Source organism: Pinus tabuliformis, chromosome 9, assembly GCF_031772625.1.
Source record: "Pinus tabuliformis cultivar Carrire ecotype Pingquan chromosome 9, CPIR1, whole genome shotgun sequence".
Taxonomy (NCBI): Eukaryota; Viridiplantae; Streptophyta; class Pinopsida; order Pinales; family Pinaceae; genus Pinus; species Pinus tabuliformis.
This window is the reverse complement of record NC_142307.1, coordinates 984,373,702-984,391,287: the sequence shown is the minus strand read 5'-3', so window position 1 is coordinate 984,391,287 and position 17,586 is coordinate 984,373,702. Positions and strand designations below refer to the sequence as shown.

Below are 17,586 nucleotides of genomic sequence, written 5' to 3'. Positions count from 1 at the left end.
CCTTCGCTTGTCTTGAGAACTTTTACTTGTAACTTCGGCTAGCAAAATTGATGGTAGAGAGACCTTTTACTTGTCTTTTATATGGACTAATGTCAACCTGTAGAAACCCTAGTTTCTGCCACACGTGCGAGGAGATTCACCCAAAAATAGCACCAAAATTCTTCATCCTTCTCTTCCTTCTTCTCGTTGGTTATGAGGTTGCTCTCCTTGACTTTTCGCACCTCTTCTTGTTGCAGACTTGCTTGACCAAAATTTTGTGTCTAGGATGAAGGTCGAGATGCCTATTAATAGTGGTTTGCCCATGTAAATAAGCCGACTTGACTTGGAGACTAGGCCGACATGCCTTTTGGAAATTATCTTCTTCTCTTTTTGAAAGCCAACTTCAAGGGATGTTTGTGACAAGGTCTTGGAGGGCTTATGACATATAAATTCTCTTTTACAATGTGTAACATACCCAAATGGGTCTTTCATCTTTGACATTGACTCTATAGACTTTTATGACATGATGGCTAATCTAATGGCTCACAATTGGAGCCTTAACTAAAAATAAAATTCCTTGCTCATGAAACCCATGAGACAATCATTACAAAAGTAATTTTATTTTTCTTCTTTACATCAATTATATAAAATCATAATTACACATGTCATTATGAAGACCGAACCTAGTTACACTATTCAACAACATTAAGTATCCCACTCAATATATTCGTGACATTCTGGTGAGCTAGGCATTTACTTAGTACTTCAATAATTAATTCATTTACCATATACTTGGACATTTTTCATAATCAATTGGTACATATACTAGTGCAGTGCATGTGATGCATGCATATGTAGCTATCATATGCATGCTAATATTCCTATGCTCCCTGTAATTTGAGATAGGTCATTACATGCTTCGAGCCAAGTTCCAAAGTTGGTGGTCAACGTTAAACCACCACCGGTAGAAAACTTTGGGTTCAACTACTTCATTTGGTTTGTGGTCTTCCTTAAACCACCATTTCAGAGATCACACCCAGCCATTGGCTGCCATACTCTTTTGTATTTCATCTCTCTTGTTGGACTCATATACACCCCTTCAAATAGAAGGGGGAGCGGGGGGGCGTGTTGGAATATGTAACTAGGTTCAATCTTCATAATGACATATGTAATCATGATTTTATATATTTAATGTAATAAGAAAAATAAATTTATTATTGTTGATCTTGAGGCATGGGTTTCATGCTCAAGAGGAATTTATTTTATAGGTCAAACTCCCATTGAGAGCTTCTAGGGTTTATAAGTCATTGTCATGTATGAAACACCCATTTGGGCATGTCACGTATTGTAAACTTTAAAGAAAATTTATGTGAGTCAAGTTAAAGTCAAAAGACCCTCCAAGACCTCATCATAGTGCGAAGTTCAAGTCAGCCTTCCAAGGAGATCAAGTCGGCCTAGAGACAGTGTCAAGTCGGCCTACAAGCAAGGTCAAGAAGCTTATATATAAGAGGCTAGTCAATCACATTTGGAGAGAAATTTTCAAGCAGCCAGAAAAAGTTTGATTAAGGCAAGAGGAGGACTAAAGAAGAGCAAGAAAGAGGAGATGAAATTAGCATAAGAAAATCGAAGTTTTGGATCTGTGTTTGGGCTGAAATCTCTCACACGTGCGAGATAAATTAGCGCATTCATCTGTTTCAGGGAGACCAAATTGCAGACCTTTCAAAGGAGTTACTTTGGATGCTAAGAAGACTTATTTTCCTAGCCGAGTTCCCAAAGAAGAAGATCCTGTCCAAGCGAAGAAGAGAAGGCTCTCAAATTCACTTCAATCTGTCCACACGTGTGAAATTACAGAAGCTTCAAGAAGGCAGAAAATTTCAGATCTGTGGAAGGAGCCGAGATTCTGAAGAAGAAGCCGAAGTCTGACGTATTGCAGTAAGTTTGACCAGCGTTGACTTTGTGGAAGAAGAGCTAAACTAAGAAGTGACTTGACTTGGCCTTGGAGGGGTTTTTGGTCAAGGGTCATAGGTCTTGGAATTTCTCAATTGAAGATCTATAAGAGAAGAATTCTTGTGTGTTTTCCTCTCAATATGTAGAAGTTTTGGCCCTGGCTGATCCCCTGATCCTTGGGGTTATGCATATTTGGCTAATTCACTTGAATAGAAAGCAAAAAGCCTCAAGTGAAGGCCATCTGTCATAGAAATCCAAGAGACCTCTTGGAAGATGAAAACAAAGGGTCAATGAAAAAATTATTTTAATGTACATCTTGTGAATAGAATGCAATCATGAGTTATCTAAATCCTGCCTATCACTTTTGTGTGTGTTTAGCTGTATTTATAGCATAAAAGAAAGATAGCTAAATAGTAGTTATTCCAAAGGGAATATTATATTTTACGTTGTTGATGGCTTGAGAATGTAATTGCTGCAATTGCAATTAAAATAGGTTTATAATTTTATACAGTTTCTTTCAATCACTTAAGGTAATCAGAAAGATCAAATTTGCGGTCACTATCTCCAACATTGGTTCAGGCAAGATGCCATGTGACCTTTATGAGTTGACAGATTGAAAAATAAAATGTATCCAATTCAATACCTTTATAACTGCTGTAGCTGAGGCAGATATTGAACGTAGATTATAACTGTTCACACACAGAGAAAGAATGATTAATAAAGCCAAAATCTTACAGGAAAAAAATAAGATTGAAAATCGAGGTAAAAACAAGCATTCATGAATCATGAAACAATCCTTACCCTCCTTCTAAAATAACAAGCATCTTTCCCTTTGAGAGACAACTCAACATCTGGGCCATATGTGCGAAACCATCAGGAGTGACCTGTAGAAAGCATTGCTCAAGTCGAATTATTTTATCATCTATGAAAAAATCAAAATGAGGGAAATGATGCATATCGAGATCTGTCAAAAACACACTGCCTGATTGTGAATATGTAGTGTGCATCATGTAAAAGGGCCACAATAATGCCAATATGAATCAAAGCTGCAAATATCATTTTGTGGAATATATCTCTAAGGGTTCAGAAAGACACTTGCTGGAAATATCAGGGGAAATAATGGAAAAACTTGAAAAAACTCAGAAAAAACAAGCAACTTGGGAAAATTGAGAGAAATCAGAAATATTTGCAACACTGATTTGAATGGTACATGTTCCATATAACCATATAAAAAAGTTAGTGCAATATGCTTCGGCAGTATTTGATGAATTATCAGAGGAATAACAAAAAGGAAGATAAAGATAATGGGTGCAAGTCATACTTCACAGCGACCAAGAGGATCACCCTTTGCAGCATCAAAGCCTGCCGATATTATTGTTAAATCAGGTTCAAACTGCTCCGCTGCAATAAAATCATATCAGATATAATGTTAGGTAAAGGAGGAAACTTTGCTTGGTCAATTTCTTTACTCCAAGAAACAAATAATATGAATTTCCACAAATCACTGAGAGAAAAATAAAAATAAATAAATAAATAAATTACAATTTGCTACATATCCTTATTTTTTCATTTTAAACTTAAGGTATAACTTTTATTTAAAATTGTGACTTCACAATACATACAATGGTTTTCCTAGCTTGATTTGAGAAACTTCTAGGATTGATAATGGATTACATAGGGCCCCATAACACTGCACTCTGATCAACAGGAGATCAATACCTTTACCTAGCCAAATAATTAACTTAATTTGAGAAACTTCTAGGTTTGATAAAGGGTTACATATAGTCACATGACACTACACACTGATCAACAAGAGATCAATAACTTTACCTAGCCAATATAATAACTATGTTACCGGATCCTTCAGGCCCAGCGGCTGGATCCGCGGATCCCCGGATCAGAGACGGATCCGGATCCACGAAGATCCGCCCCGCCCAACATTTGTCTGTCTATAATATGGTTTGACGGCAGCACATATTTCCAAATTATATCTCAGTGTAGAATCTAGAAAGAAAATATCAGTGGATGAATAACCCGATATTGGAAAAATCAGCCGTGCGGGAGTTCATTAATCTGTGCGGGATTCATTAATCTGTGTGTAATATGGTTTGACGTCAGCACATATTTTCAAATTATATCTCAGCACAGAATTCCAGAAAGGAAATGTCAGCTGATGAATAACGCTATATTGGAAAAATCAGCCGTAGGAATAATTAACAAGGGAGTTCATTAATTTCAAGATTATAAACCTGCGGTTAACCATTGTATAAACTTTATTTCAAGATTATAAGATACGGATGTTGGGATATTCTAATTAAATTATATGTTTATTTTAGAAGTTTGATGAAGTAAGTTCTATAAAGTAACTTCATTTAATTTAAATATAATAACTATTAAATTATAGGTTTATTTTAAAAGTTTCATAAAGTAAGTTTATTTAATTTAAATATAATAACTAGTAATTAATGTTTCAATATTATGATACATTAATTTTAATATATTAAATTAATAATTATTTTTTCCATCTGAAATTAATAATTATTTTAAAAATATTATATAGAAGTTTTATATTTAAAATTTTAAACAGAAATTATAATTTTTTTTATTTTATACAAATTTAATTAATATTTATAAATAATATATTAATTCTGATACTATTTATATCTAATATTTATTTTTATAGGTACTCTATATAAAAATTATATATTTAAAAATTAATATATGTTTTTATTTTATTTTTATATAAATTTAATTTTTAAAAATTATAAAATATTTTATATTGTTTGTACTTGCCGTATCCGGATCCTGGATTTTCAAAAAACTAGCGGATCCGTATCCGAATCCGGATCCGAATCCGTATCCGAATCCTGGTAACTTAGTATAATAACCTAATTTCAAGGTTATAGCCTGTTTTCACATTATTGAACGCAATGCTGCATTGTAACCACGATTAGCCTCAATGTCAATCCCTTACTTGCCAATCAATGCCAGCAGCTATAACAACAATAGTAGGTGTTACCCCTCGTATAGTTTTGAGGATTGTTCTAGGTTGAAGACCATGCCCAAGCAGGTTGCCTTTGAAGAATTTTGACCTTGGAGCAAGAATGCTGACATTTTAATGGATATTGACTTATTGACTAACACCTTTTTGTTGGGAGTTTGCATTTTGCAAATGTGGAATTTTTGGTGCCTTGGTGGGGTTTTCCTTAGCACTGATAAGAAAACTTGTCAACGAATAGTTTTCCTTATGTATTATGGCTAACTATTTGATTTACTTAATCATTGAGATGATATATTAGTTAGCATACCATGGGTTCTTCCATTTGTTGGAAAGGAACACTCTCCCAACTTAGGAGTTCCCAAGTTTAGGGTAATTATCTGAGTTTCTACACTGCTCAACACTCTTTTCAGTGGCACACACTTTGGGATTTACAATGGTATAATTGGAAAGATGAGATGTCTTCTTTAGGACAACTGAACATATGCACATTCTCCTAGGTCATTGGCTTATGTTTTTGGGAGTTTGTTAGTCCTTATATACATTGCACATGGTTCAGGTTCAAGTTCGGGTTTGGCAATGATTAGGTTCAGTTTGAGTTCGAATTTTTTGATGAGGTTTGCCATTAGGTTTCTCTCTCTCTCTCTCTCTCTCTCTCTCTCTCTATATATATATATATATATATATAAAATGAATTATAGGATAAAAGGGTAAGAAATCAACATCATTGAACATCAAAAATGAAATCACGAACATGGAAACTGCAAGGATAAATTGCAAGCTTGAGTTGTGATATAAAGTTATGGGTTTTGATTTCTGGACTTCGTCAATGGCTATGAGGTTCAATGAGGTTTGCCGAACCTCAAAATTTTTTTAAGGTTCGCCAAAATTCGAACCTCAAGGTTTAAGTTCGACAAACCTCGTGTCATAGCTTATATATGGATTTATGCCTCTGCACATGCTCCTAGGTCGTTCCTAGCCCTAGAGATTGTTATAACAACCAAAGTGGATCTTCTTCTAAACCTAAGTAACAGGGCATTGCCAAACAAAGCCTATGTTATGTATCCTACATATCGGACACCAATACATGAGGACACATTTCTGACACATGTTTGGCACAAGTCCTATTCACAGGACACCTACCAAACACGTGTCTGACACATGCCCTCACCATGTCTCCCGTAAAAGAGCCCTGCACCCCATAGAAACATGTCTCCCCTTTCATTTGAGCTCATTTCACTCAACAGGTTGGACGTGTCAAACATTTTGGAGTGCAACTAAGGCTTATTTGTAGTGTTAGAAGGGATTCCAAGTGTTGTGTGAGTGGATTTGTCCACCAATATTCAAGATTTTTCCTGCAACAGTCTATTGTCTTCCTCATTTCACAAAAATCATGCCTCAGTCATCAAGTGCAGCTGGAAAAAATTAAAGGGAGGAATGCCCCCATTGATGTTGTTCCCCTTTCTTCATTTCATTCAAGATCTGCTAGTGCCCCATCTGCTAGAAGTTAGTCTACAATAGTAGACGCAAAAGCTTGAAAAAACATTGTTTGAGCAAGACAAAAGGCTAAAGAACAGAAGTTGTATGATTGAATTTATAGCATGATCATGTAAAATTTTAAATGTTTTTAAATTCTAAATTTGATAAAAATTGAATCTTTGTCTATATTCCAATTTTGTATGTGTAATATACTAGTTTGTTATATTTTTAACATATATAACAAATTTGTGTGTGTAATGTGTCCTCCATGTCCTGTTTCCGAGGTCGTCATGTCTCGTATTGGACAGTCATAATTCTATGTCCTCCATGTCTCGTGTCATCATGTCATGTGACTTAGTTGCAGACTAATGGAAAATTTCACCATGGCACATAGAGGATCCACATTGATCCATAGGTGAAATTTGTGATCCACATTGATGCATATTATATTTATCTAAAAATGGAAAATTAGTAGACTACGTAGGCAGAGAAAGAACAAACCAAGAAAGGTTACTTCTGACCAAGAATTATTAACAATAATCCACATAATCAAAATATGGCAACACTTTCCAAAAGTTATGACTTCAAAATAACAGAAGAACACAAACCACTACTATAATTCCTTTTGAAAAGGAAAGCTCAAAAAATTCACGAGTGGAGATGGTTATCAATCAAAATGCAAACTAAGAATGACTTAGTCGGAAAGAAAAAAGTAGGTAATAGGTACTCTCCCTTAATTATAGACTGTTGAATTTTCTAAGTCTATCGATTAGAAAATTAATTTGTATTTTGTTGGTTTATTTCTTCTAATTGTAAATTCTGAACAAGTTATTTGAAACATTTAAATACCGAAATAAACACGATATAGTCACAACATCTACATATCATCAACTGAAAGAAAACAAGCACACAAGTGACAATGTTATTTTTGGACAAATGTCCCCGAAAAAACCCAATGCGTGAAAATCGGTGCAGTTATTCAGAGGGTTTATTATTATGCAGTATTTCCTTGAGTACAACTGGGTGCCTAACCAGCTCACCCACTAGAGAAAAATACACGGAAGCAATACCTCTATATTCGGAAATAGGTATTCAAAAAAATTGTCCCACAAAACCCTCTCCGGCATGCCGCACAACTTAAGCTCAACGTTGGCCCTTCTGGCCTCTGCGTCAACCCCAGGACCCTCTGCGTCATCCCTCTGAGGCACTGCGCAGCCTCTGGGACCCTCTGCATCACTTCAGCAACCTCTGCGTGGATGACACAGTCCCTCTGGCCTCTATTCTGTCTCTACTGGGCTCTGCACTAGTTGATGCTCTCGCTCTCTCTAATTCTGTGTTGGTCTCTCAGTACTATCTCTGCCTCTCTATCTAGCACTCACTACCCCTCGCTGTTGATCACTGATTCACTTTTGCTTAGCAACCCCGCTCTAGCAAAATGAATCACTGGCCACTCTAGTGTGTTCTCCAACAGACCCTCAAGCCTCCTGTTAGATTTGGCTTGATCCATGACTTTTGGAACCTTCTAACTCAGTTTTATATTAATACCCATTAATATTTTATTTTTCCTAAGTTTAGACTTAGGAACTTCATTAAAAATATTAATTATTTTAATATCTCCCAAACCGGGTACAATCTGTCCAAACCATTTCTGGGTCTTGGAGATCTCATGTGCTTTAGCCTCTCCACCAATTTTCATGGCTAGAGAACATCCGATGCTACCCCAAATCAACATAGGCCAAACCCCCGATACAAGGAAATTTAAAGATCAAAATAAAGGACACTAAGATTATAAAGAATCATAACTTATCTCATTAATAAAAGAAGGCAATTCAAGTCCCAACTAAAAGAAGAGAAAAACGCACTTTGAGGCTCACATATGCAATAGTGATACCACAGATAGACCCCATAAAATACAAAATACTTTTAAGAATTCCATGACGAACCCTTAGCAACCCTCACAGGAAAAATAAAATGTACTTAGTCACAAACAATGTAGTCAACAGTTGCTTCCTTACTTTTAACTTAGACATAAGTTGAACTAACATGCAAACATAGATGGAGGAAACTGACATTGTCAAGAAGGGTCAAATTTGATATGGTTCGGAAACGAAATATGTGTGTGTGTGTGTGCGCATGCGCAAGAAAAACCAAGAGAGATAGCAAATTCAGACTACCCTTCAATTTAAAATTTGAAAATACCATGAGACATAAGCATTGGAACTCTAACTGGCGTCTCCTGTCCAAATATTGTTATACTATACAAAAATCACTAGTGTTTGCACATCCCTGCAGCGCTTGTGCAGAGTAGGAATTATGGTCTACTTGTTGAGAAATATAGCTCGAACAGGAGCTTCTTGCACAGGTCAGGTGCAAACGTGTGAGAAATAGTTCGAGACAACTTCTAGTGGCCAGTTGGTAAAAGTGGGAAATAATACCATCTTGTAGTTTCAATTAAATAAATAAAAAGTGAAAGACATATTTTCCATATTATTCTCATCTGAGAAATCTAAATGAAATATTCTAGAGATTCTAGAATATTAGTGAATTAGATTTGTTTTAATCTTATCCATACAACTCATTGTTGAAATAAGGTGGTTGTTAGGAATTGAGAAGATTAGTTATATCTCTCAAAACATAAATAGGACAAGATGGAAGAAGTTGAAACACACATGAGAACACTCGAGAGAGTTGGAGACCAAGAGTAGGAAAGTGAATCTGAGAGGAGAAAGTGCAAATACGCTGTGGAAAACAGCAAGAACGAATCCGTACAGCAGTACCATCCTATAGTTGTACAGCAGTATCTACTGCCTTCCTTCTTTAGCAGAGCCATACTTCTATTTCAGCAGGCTATACTTCTCTGTTCTGTAGTATTTTGTTTACCATGCAGCTGTTAAGTTAAAGCAGACTGTGGAGGTATCTTGTAAGCTTTGACCATTGGAATGATAAGCTGATTTAAAGGGGAAAATCACTGTACATGTGTGTTATTTATTTACTGCTTACATTGTTCACTTTTCCAACGACATGTGTGATTGTTGCATGTTCAGAGATGTTCATCTCTATGATCAAATAAGCTTATATTTGATTTTTTTTAATGAAGAGAAACATAGGACAGCAGTCAACTAGGGCATTTGAAATTTGACACTACTAGGTTTCATTTGCAGCAATCTTGAATGTTGAAATGCTGTAAAAGCTCAGTATCTGGAAAGCTTAGAAAGTCACCATAAATTCCACTTCCTACATATGAGGTCTAGTCGAATTCAATCGACCACCAAATATCCTGAAGTGGCAGTCACACTATAACTTTTAATGATAAAATTTAAGTCAATGATATCCGTTAACTTGAAGATAGAAGATTAAATGTTAAATACTATCCTAGGTGTTTATGGGATTGCTTTTAGGTTTTCTGTTTGTTCCTTTTATGATTCTTTTGACAACCTTGGCCAAAATCATGGCTTATAGGTCTGAAACACTTTTGTTTTCATCAAATGTTTCATGATTTTAGGTGAAATACCAGATTCCCATTTCCAATCTCTGGTACAATGTTTCTAAAATCTTGAACTACATAACAATGTTTTCTTCTCCATAAACCTAATAACAGTATTGAAGTTTCATCTTTAGGCTGTTAATTTTGCTCACCACTACTATGTCATCAAAAACAGAATCTTTAATACTCCAAAATTTGTATGATCTAAATTAAGAGATTTTGAGAATGTTAAAGGAATTACTGCTCTCAGGCAAGATGCACTTGAAATATAAGATGTATATGTTTCAAGAAAAACAGAAAAAAACCATTGCTTCCATAACAATTTGGTACAGCATTATGCCATTAAAGACTAATAAAAACTTTAAAAGTATAACTCTACAACAAAATGTCATATTCAATAGACCTATTGGAAGAACGGCATGTTGAAATGCAAAAATATAGTCATTATCCCCAACTCCTCCACATTTCCACGGAATGTTCACCGAGTATCCCTCTCCCTTGGAGCTACCAACCTGCACTAAGCAAGCAATTACAAAAGCTATTGAGTGCACATTCCTTCATAGTCCCAGCACACAAGGTGCATGTAGTTGCCCCAATTAAGTCAGCCACACACTGCTAAATCATGTATTCAGTAGTCATCAGCCAATGCGAGAAAGAGTCAAGGAAAAACACGTGATAACAATAATGGCTAAATTAAAAGGATACTAATACATACATACTGCTAAAAGGTTGTCTTAATAAAAACAAATAGAAAAACTGGAAATATGGACAACCAAGGCAGTTGAACCAGGCCAAAATTTGATATTAGAAAATCAACTGGAATTAAGTTGTCCAATACTTACAACTCAAACAAACATTAGACAATGAATTATTGTATGCATACAAAGAAAATTTTCAATGTTTATTGCCATAAACCCATGAATGAAATACATGTACCAGGCATTAAGAACATACATTAATAGTATTTTTACAAATTTGAAACCATTCACTCAATACAATCAGTTGCTAATCTCATAAATTGTGAATACGAAAGATCAAATAATTTTATTGACAACCACAAGTGACCAAACTAGGTCAATGAGACTAGAAAAGTACAGCAAGTCACAATAATCATGTAGTCGTGACATGTTTGCTTTTGGGTTGCTCAAAAAAGTGTTTACATCATGCTAGGGGTGCACTTCATGTGGTGTCATTAGATAGTTTTGGTTGATTGACATTTCAAGACCTTACTATAGGAGGCTTCTTATCATCGGGATTTGTGCTAGAGGAGGTGCACTTCTTACGGAGGTAGTTATCTCATGTAGCATTGCCATCTTCTACATTGCGTATGCATTGAGGAGGAGAGGACCTTTGGACAGGATGTGGAGCTATATTATGGAGGAGTGCTAGGCAGTCAGAGTAAGGACATTTGGCCATACAAGTATCAAGACCATGTGGCATGCTCTATGAGGTTGACCGGTTGCTTCAGGAAGTCTCACTTGTAAGGTGCACCACTTGGACATTTTTGTGGACCCGATACACACATATGGAGGAGGAGAATTGGAGCTCATAAGCTTGTCTTGGAGAATCTGTAGCCTTGTGACAGAGAGCCCTTGACCTGTGGAGTCTTAGCTTCAAGAAAGCACCACATGGAAGGTGGAATCCAACCACATTGCAACATGTGTACACCTTGGAGAGGAGCGCTCCTCCTCTGGACCTACTGTAGGGGGTTAGAATAGCCTAGCTGTGGACTATTCCACTATCTATTGTTGGCCCCCCTCACCTATCTCATATAAAGGGAGGAGAGAATCTACAATTAACAACTTAGTCACTAGATCCTTTGTATCTTCTTGTTGTTCTTGTCTCATAGTCGCTTGCGTGATGAAAGATTTAAAAGGCTTAGGTGGAAACTTGCAACACTAGGGTTTGTGTGAGATAAACTATAGAGAAGACTTGGAGCACTAGAGTCAAAATCTTCATGTGAGTAAGACCTAGGGTTTGTGGCAAGAAACCCTAGAGAAAACTTGGAGTGATTGATGCTATTAGAGTTTCTCTGATACATGCTGGTGAATCTCCTTGAGGACTCATGTGAGGCAAGTGGGAGATCCAAGGTGGACTTCTTGGTGTAATGTTAGCTTGTATTGGAGCCTTTGGTACAGCTACTGTTGAGATGCCTTGCTAGGCAGTCATATTGCTAGCAGGGGTTTTGTTGATGGTGGACGCCTTAGCTGGGGTTAGATATCAATTGGAGTGCCCTTGCTTGGATGAGCAGACAATGAATGTTGTACCATCTCCGGATGACCTAAGGTATCAGATTGTATCTTCATTTATGCTGTAATATGAAGTGCACCATTGCAGCCCAAATTTGTCTGATGCAGTTCTGAAAATCAGACTAATTGTTCTCATGTTCATGACTGGTTTCAGGGTTGTTTCTATATGTTGATTTAATTGTATGTCTTGGCTGACATGTTATGTGATGTAGTGTGCTAAAAAGAAACTAGAAATCAGAATTATTGCCAGAATATTCTGTTGCAACTAAATAACTTTTCAAATCTGGTTGATGAAGTAGATTGTAGCCTAAGAGCTGTGAATCTTCTCTCCTTCAAGTACACATTTTCAGTCCCTATTTGCTTGAGCTTGCCTGGTGATTTTTCCAGACAGAAGTAAAATATAACACTGCTGTAGTTTCTATTTCAGATTCAGCCATGTGGAAAGTTCTCTTCTATAAAATAGATCTTTGGAACCTCAAGAAAATGAGGTGAAATTTCTGAAGCTGAATTTCCAAAATTACCACATGTCAAGGTAACTCACGAGTGCCAAAGTAAAGAAATATACAGGAAAAAAAAAGCAGCAGCTGCGAAGGGGTAACCAGGATAGTAAACCCTAACAGAGAGAAAAATACAACAATGTACTCAAACTAGTATATGTTGGATTGAAAGAGAGAGCATCCATGCTATCATCAATAACCATGAATATATCAATGCAAATCCTGACGATGTCCTAAGGAATAACATCCCCTGAAATGAACTACCTAGGTAAGCCTACAAGGCAGTTCATATTGATCAATTGAAACTGTCCTAACATCTAAGGCTAAAGAAGAAAATCTCGTAATGAGCATTCAACCACCCATCCTAGAATGGGAGATATTGGAATGAACCTTAGTGGGTCTGCTCCCGTGGCCATGTCTAACTAGGTTGTCTCCCAGTAGAACAAGATGTTGCACATCTCACCAACCAACTACATCCTCGGTCAGGATATCTCCATGAACCTTGATGCCAAAATCATCAAGATAAACTGAAAATAAAATAAAAAATAACTGATCAGCCTATTGTGATTGGGCTTGTAGAAGTCCTATAAAATCTATCATGCAAGAGTGATCACTTATTATATATTCAAAGGGGAACACCTCTAATCCGGATAACTAAAAAAAAGATAAAATGGGTCATGTTCACACAAAGTCTAGCAGGACAGATCACCGATTCAAGGGCCATACTACATGGGAGGCTTCCTTAAATCACCTATAAAGTATTCTAATACTAGGTCTCCACGTGATTTGTTTTTTAATGGTCTAAAGGTGGATAGAGGGCTTGTTAAGACAAAAAATGATCAAGGAATTCAAAGCTAGGATTCAAGTCCTCTAAAGGTAGACCAATAAATGGGCTGCTATAACACTGGGTTTGCATGATCATCAATATTAGGACATGCAATGGCATATACCAGCCTAAGAATAGCCATCCAAATGATCTTCAACAAGAAAGGAGCAAGGTGTTGAAAAATGTAGCTTCGAACGGTACATTCATTGGCATATTATTGGAGACAAAATTAAATTTTTATTCTAGTCACGTCAACTTCTAGAAGATCACGTCGCCTCCATGGTCAAAAGGTGCCTTTTCAAGGGTCGTGACCCTTCACATTGACCACTATAAATAGAGCCATGTTGGAGGTCATTTCGCATCGAATTATCACATCAAAAACAACATGGTATTAGAGCTGGAAAAGATCTGAGCAGAAGATTTAACGAACTGGTATGAGCCTCCATTCTCTTTGGATTTCAGACTTCTTGTCTCTATGGATTTGGAAGCATCCTTCGGGCACCTATTTTTATAGATTGCAAGTATTCTCGTATTTTTTTGCCGCTCGTATTCTGCCTTCTCCATGGCTCGCATACGCATTACAGTGGTACGTGTTATGTTCTTTGTGATTTGCATGATTATTGTGTCTTGCATATGTCTCTACGGCTCACTAGCTTGTACACTATCTGAGGCTCATATATTCTCTGTGAAGAAAGTGATTAAATAGAAAGACTGGAAAATGAAATTGTCCTTGGAGAAGTGATAACGAGGTTGTTGTGGTATCAGCATCCAACTCTGAGGGCGTTGAACAAATCGTGGGCTCATGCCCTCACAAACCGTTTCCCACCTTATGCACGTGTCCACAGCCTGCATCTCCTCTCGAAAAATGATGGTTGTATTCAAAACACCATGCCGCAAAATGCCTTGTAAACCTAACAAACACGTTGCTCTTTAGGTTTTTCAATGCAGCCACCATAAGATACAGACTCTTCATCTGCCTGCAATCCCTTTCCATTTTTAAAAGCATGTCATCTTTGTCTATGACGATAACGAGGAGTGCATTTATTGCTTCACTCGCAATTTTGAAAATGGAGTTTACGATGTGGAGGTTCCAAATCTGCGAGAAGCAAGTTGCAAACCTTGGAAGAGACTCTCGCCATTGCACATCTCTATTGATAATTGTGAATATTACGCTTATAGATGTTCTTCCACTTCCACTCTGGATGGGAATTCTAGTGTTAATTATACCATTTATTTGACAAAGACGATGGAGACCTTTATAGAGGAAGAGTCGTGTGCCTTTTGTGAATGGGCATGCACCCTTGCAAATAATGAAAACGACATTATTTGTGAAGAGAAATGGAAATGCTAATGCATATGGTCTTTTTTGCACAAGAGGAGAAGCCCCCATTGTATGTTGAGATATACAAACTTCCAAACTTGGCATCCCCATTCAGTTTTCGTGAAAGATCTCTTTACCAGAGATGTGAGAAGTTAGATGATAGTGAACCCGCTTATGAGCATTGGGGCAACGACTACGTATTAATGTTTTAGGACGGCACAATTGATGACTCGACTTATGGTTTCTATGTAATCAGGAATTTTCGGTCCGACATGGAGCTTTTCAACATACGAGTGAGATATGTCCGTGGCAAGATTGTGGAAGATGAGGAAAGGGCTCCTTTTTGGAATTTCTGGAAGCCATGGATTGATGGGTCTAAGTCATTTCCTAGTGACACACTATGGCTCGTATAACTCATCTTAGATGCTCACATTAACTTAAGTGGCTCATAATTTATAACAGTGGCTCGTGGTGGCTCATAATGCACACACTATGTGCATCGCACCTTTTTTTTGTAAATCTACTTTTACAATAGCTCATGTTAATGACATTACAGTTGCTTGCCTAAATGCTTTTATGGCATCGCTCTCTATAGTGGCACCGTTATCTCTGCAGTGGTATCGTTATATTTGCAATGGCATAGCCTTACCTTGTGGTGGCATTGATACATTATAAGGACATCATATTATTGTGGATCGAATTACATGACTCGCTATTATTATAATCTGTGGTTCACTTGAATATTTGTGGGATGCAAATGTATCCCTATGGCTCATCATTAATCTAAGTAGCTCGCTCACACCTACAGTGACTTCATATACTCTAAGATCGTATTATTATAATGGCTCACAATAGGGCTTGCCTACTATATGATGACAGTGATCTTGATGGATTTGAACTTGATAAAAGTGACCTTGACATGGCAGTGTTTATGTAGAAGGCTTATGAATGTTAAAAGAAAGATCGAAACATTGTTTGTCACGACAGTGACTTGTTTTAGTAACCTATGGTATATGGTAGTATATCCTTGAGGATGACACTTGACAGTAATGATTCTCGATTATTCCTTGGCAGTGATAGATGACACTTATTCCTATGGAACCCTAGTACATGCATGATGATGTGGGTGAAGTTGTCATACAAGCTAGATGTCAAATGAAGTTGACAAAGTTGGAAAACGATTGCAAAAATAAGTGGGTTGGTAGATTGAATAGGGTTTGAAGTTAAAACCCTAGTTGTTCAAATTGCATGCCCTAGCCAATAGTTGTTAACCCTACCTTGATATAAAGGATTGAGATAATTTTGGGCTTGTGAATTGATTGCTATAAGATCTGACAGTTTGATGATAAGGTTGATTTCCAGGTTGGAATCAAGAATGGATAAAGATGAAGAGAGAGTTGTCTTCAACAGGAAAAAGATAAGTATCTTGTATTTCTTTTGTTGTTTTAATCAATATTGACATTGGACTATCTATGATTTGTAAAACCTTAGATAAGGCTTAGAGAGAAAAAATGTAGGTCTAATGGACCTAACCCCAATTCCTTGTTGCTAATGTTGAGTATGCCATAATGATATCAATAATATGAGCCTCATAATGATTTTTCATTCTTGATGAAGTAGACTCTTTAATGTTGATGTTGATTTATACTTCTTGATGATATATGTTCATTGTTGACCATAATATGACTTCTTTATGATGAGTACTCTGTTTTGTTATTGATGTGGACTCCTTAATGATGAATGAAGCGTACTCCATGACGATAATGTTGTTAGACTCCTTGATGCTTACTCCTTAATAATGATGTCACTATAGTATTCCTAATTAGCCATGGCTAATTGGAATATTCGATTTTGCTCAATTTTGCCTTTTACAGTTAGTTATAAATAAAAAAGTGAGGAAGGGGGAAATAACTCACTTTATGAATAAAGTCACTCCCTAGTAGCACAACATTGTAACTAAAAAGGGGAGACAAAGGGGGCCCAAGAACCACGTAGAGAAGGGACCCACGCAGACACTTGGAGGGACTGCGCAGATGAAGAAGGAACACGTGGACGTTGGAGGAGGTGGGCCTTAGGGTTTTGAGAGAGGCCAACGCTATAAAGGAGAAAGGAGCCTTCTCATTTTGATCATTCGATTATGTTGCATTTGAGCTAGTCACTTCGACTTAGAGCACGTTGGTTGTTTAGCTTGTCTGCAGCACTGTTTAGGACATCGAGTGTCTTCGTTCAGAGATCTCACCCTTAGCCCCGAGGGACTTCGAGTGCCTGCTCGGGCAAGGTAGTTCGATCAATATTTTGCAGGAGGAGCGATTTCTAGAGTCGACGAGGAGCTGAGTATTTTGATGACTGCGTAGTCTTGAGAGGGGAGGACGCACTTCTTTTGGGTAGGAGCTCCGGATTGGGTTTTTGTGGAGGATTTGAGCTGGGAGATTGAGCAGGGGATCAGCCCTTGCATATTGGAGGATCTTAACAGAGTTTCGAGCAGAGTTCTGGAGGTTTCTCTTCAGGAGCAGCACAGAGCCTTGGGGGATTGTGTAGATCCCCAAGAGGGTGATTTTCGGGGGTCAGCTATTTTAGATAGGCTTTCTGGGCTTTTCTGGGTTTATTGAGCAGAGGCTAATTCCAGAGTTTCAGCATTTTTTGAAGAGGAGAACAGCCACAAATCCTCATTTGATTTCAGCAGTAGCAGCGACAGCAATTCTCCGACAGTTTGGACGCAGTTCAGAGAGAGGCCATTTCCTTACCATTCTGAGTGTATTTCTTCACTTGCCTTGTGCAAGTCGAGGTGCTATCCTTCTGATCACCT

At 37.2% G+C, this 17,586-nt stretch overlaps 1 protein-coding gene across 4 annotated transcripts in view; it reads right to left on the bottom strand.

Annotated features, from left to right (window-relative positions):
• The window catches only part of LOC149152033 (histone deacetylase 15-like), a 318,098-nt gene that overhangs the window by 107,100 nt on the left and 193,412 nt on the right, over positions 1–17,586 (bottom strand). For all 4 annotated transcript variants that reach the window (XM_089438338.1, XM_089438340.1, XM_089438341.1 and 1 more), the window contains 4 exons: positions 10,291–10,399; positions 3,248–3,327; positions 2,728–2,810; positions 2,570–2,615 (listed from right to left, as the gene is read on the bottom strand). In XM_089438338.1, the coding sequence (XP_089294464.1) occupies positions 2,570–2,615; positions 2,728–2,810; positions 3,248–3,327; positions 10,291–10,399 (318 nt within the window). The remainder of the gene's footprint in view (positions 1–2,569; positions 2,616–2,727; positions 2,811–3,247; positions 3,328–10,290; positions 10,400–17,586) is intronic.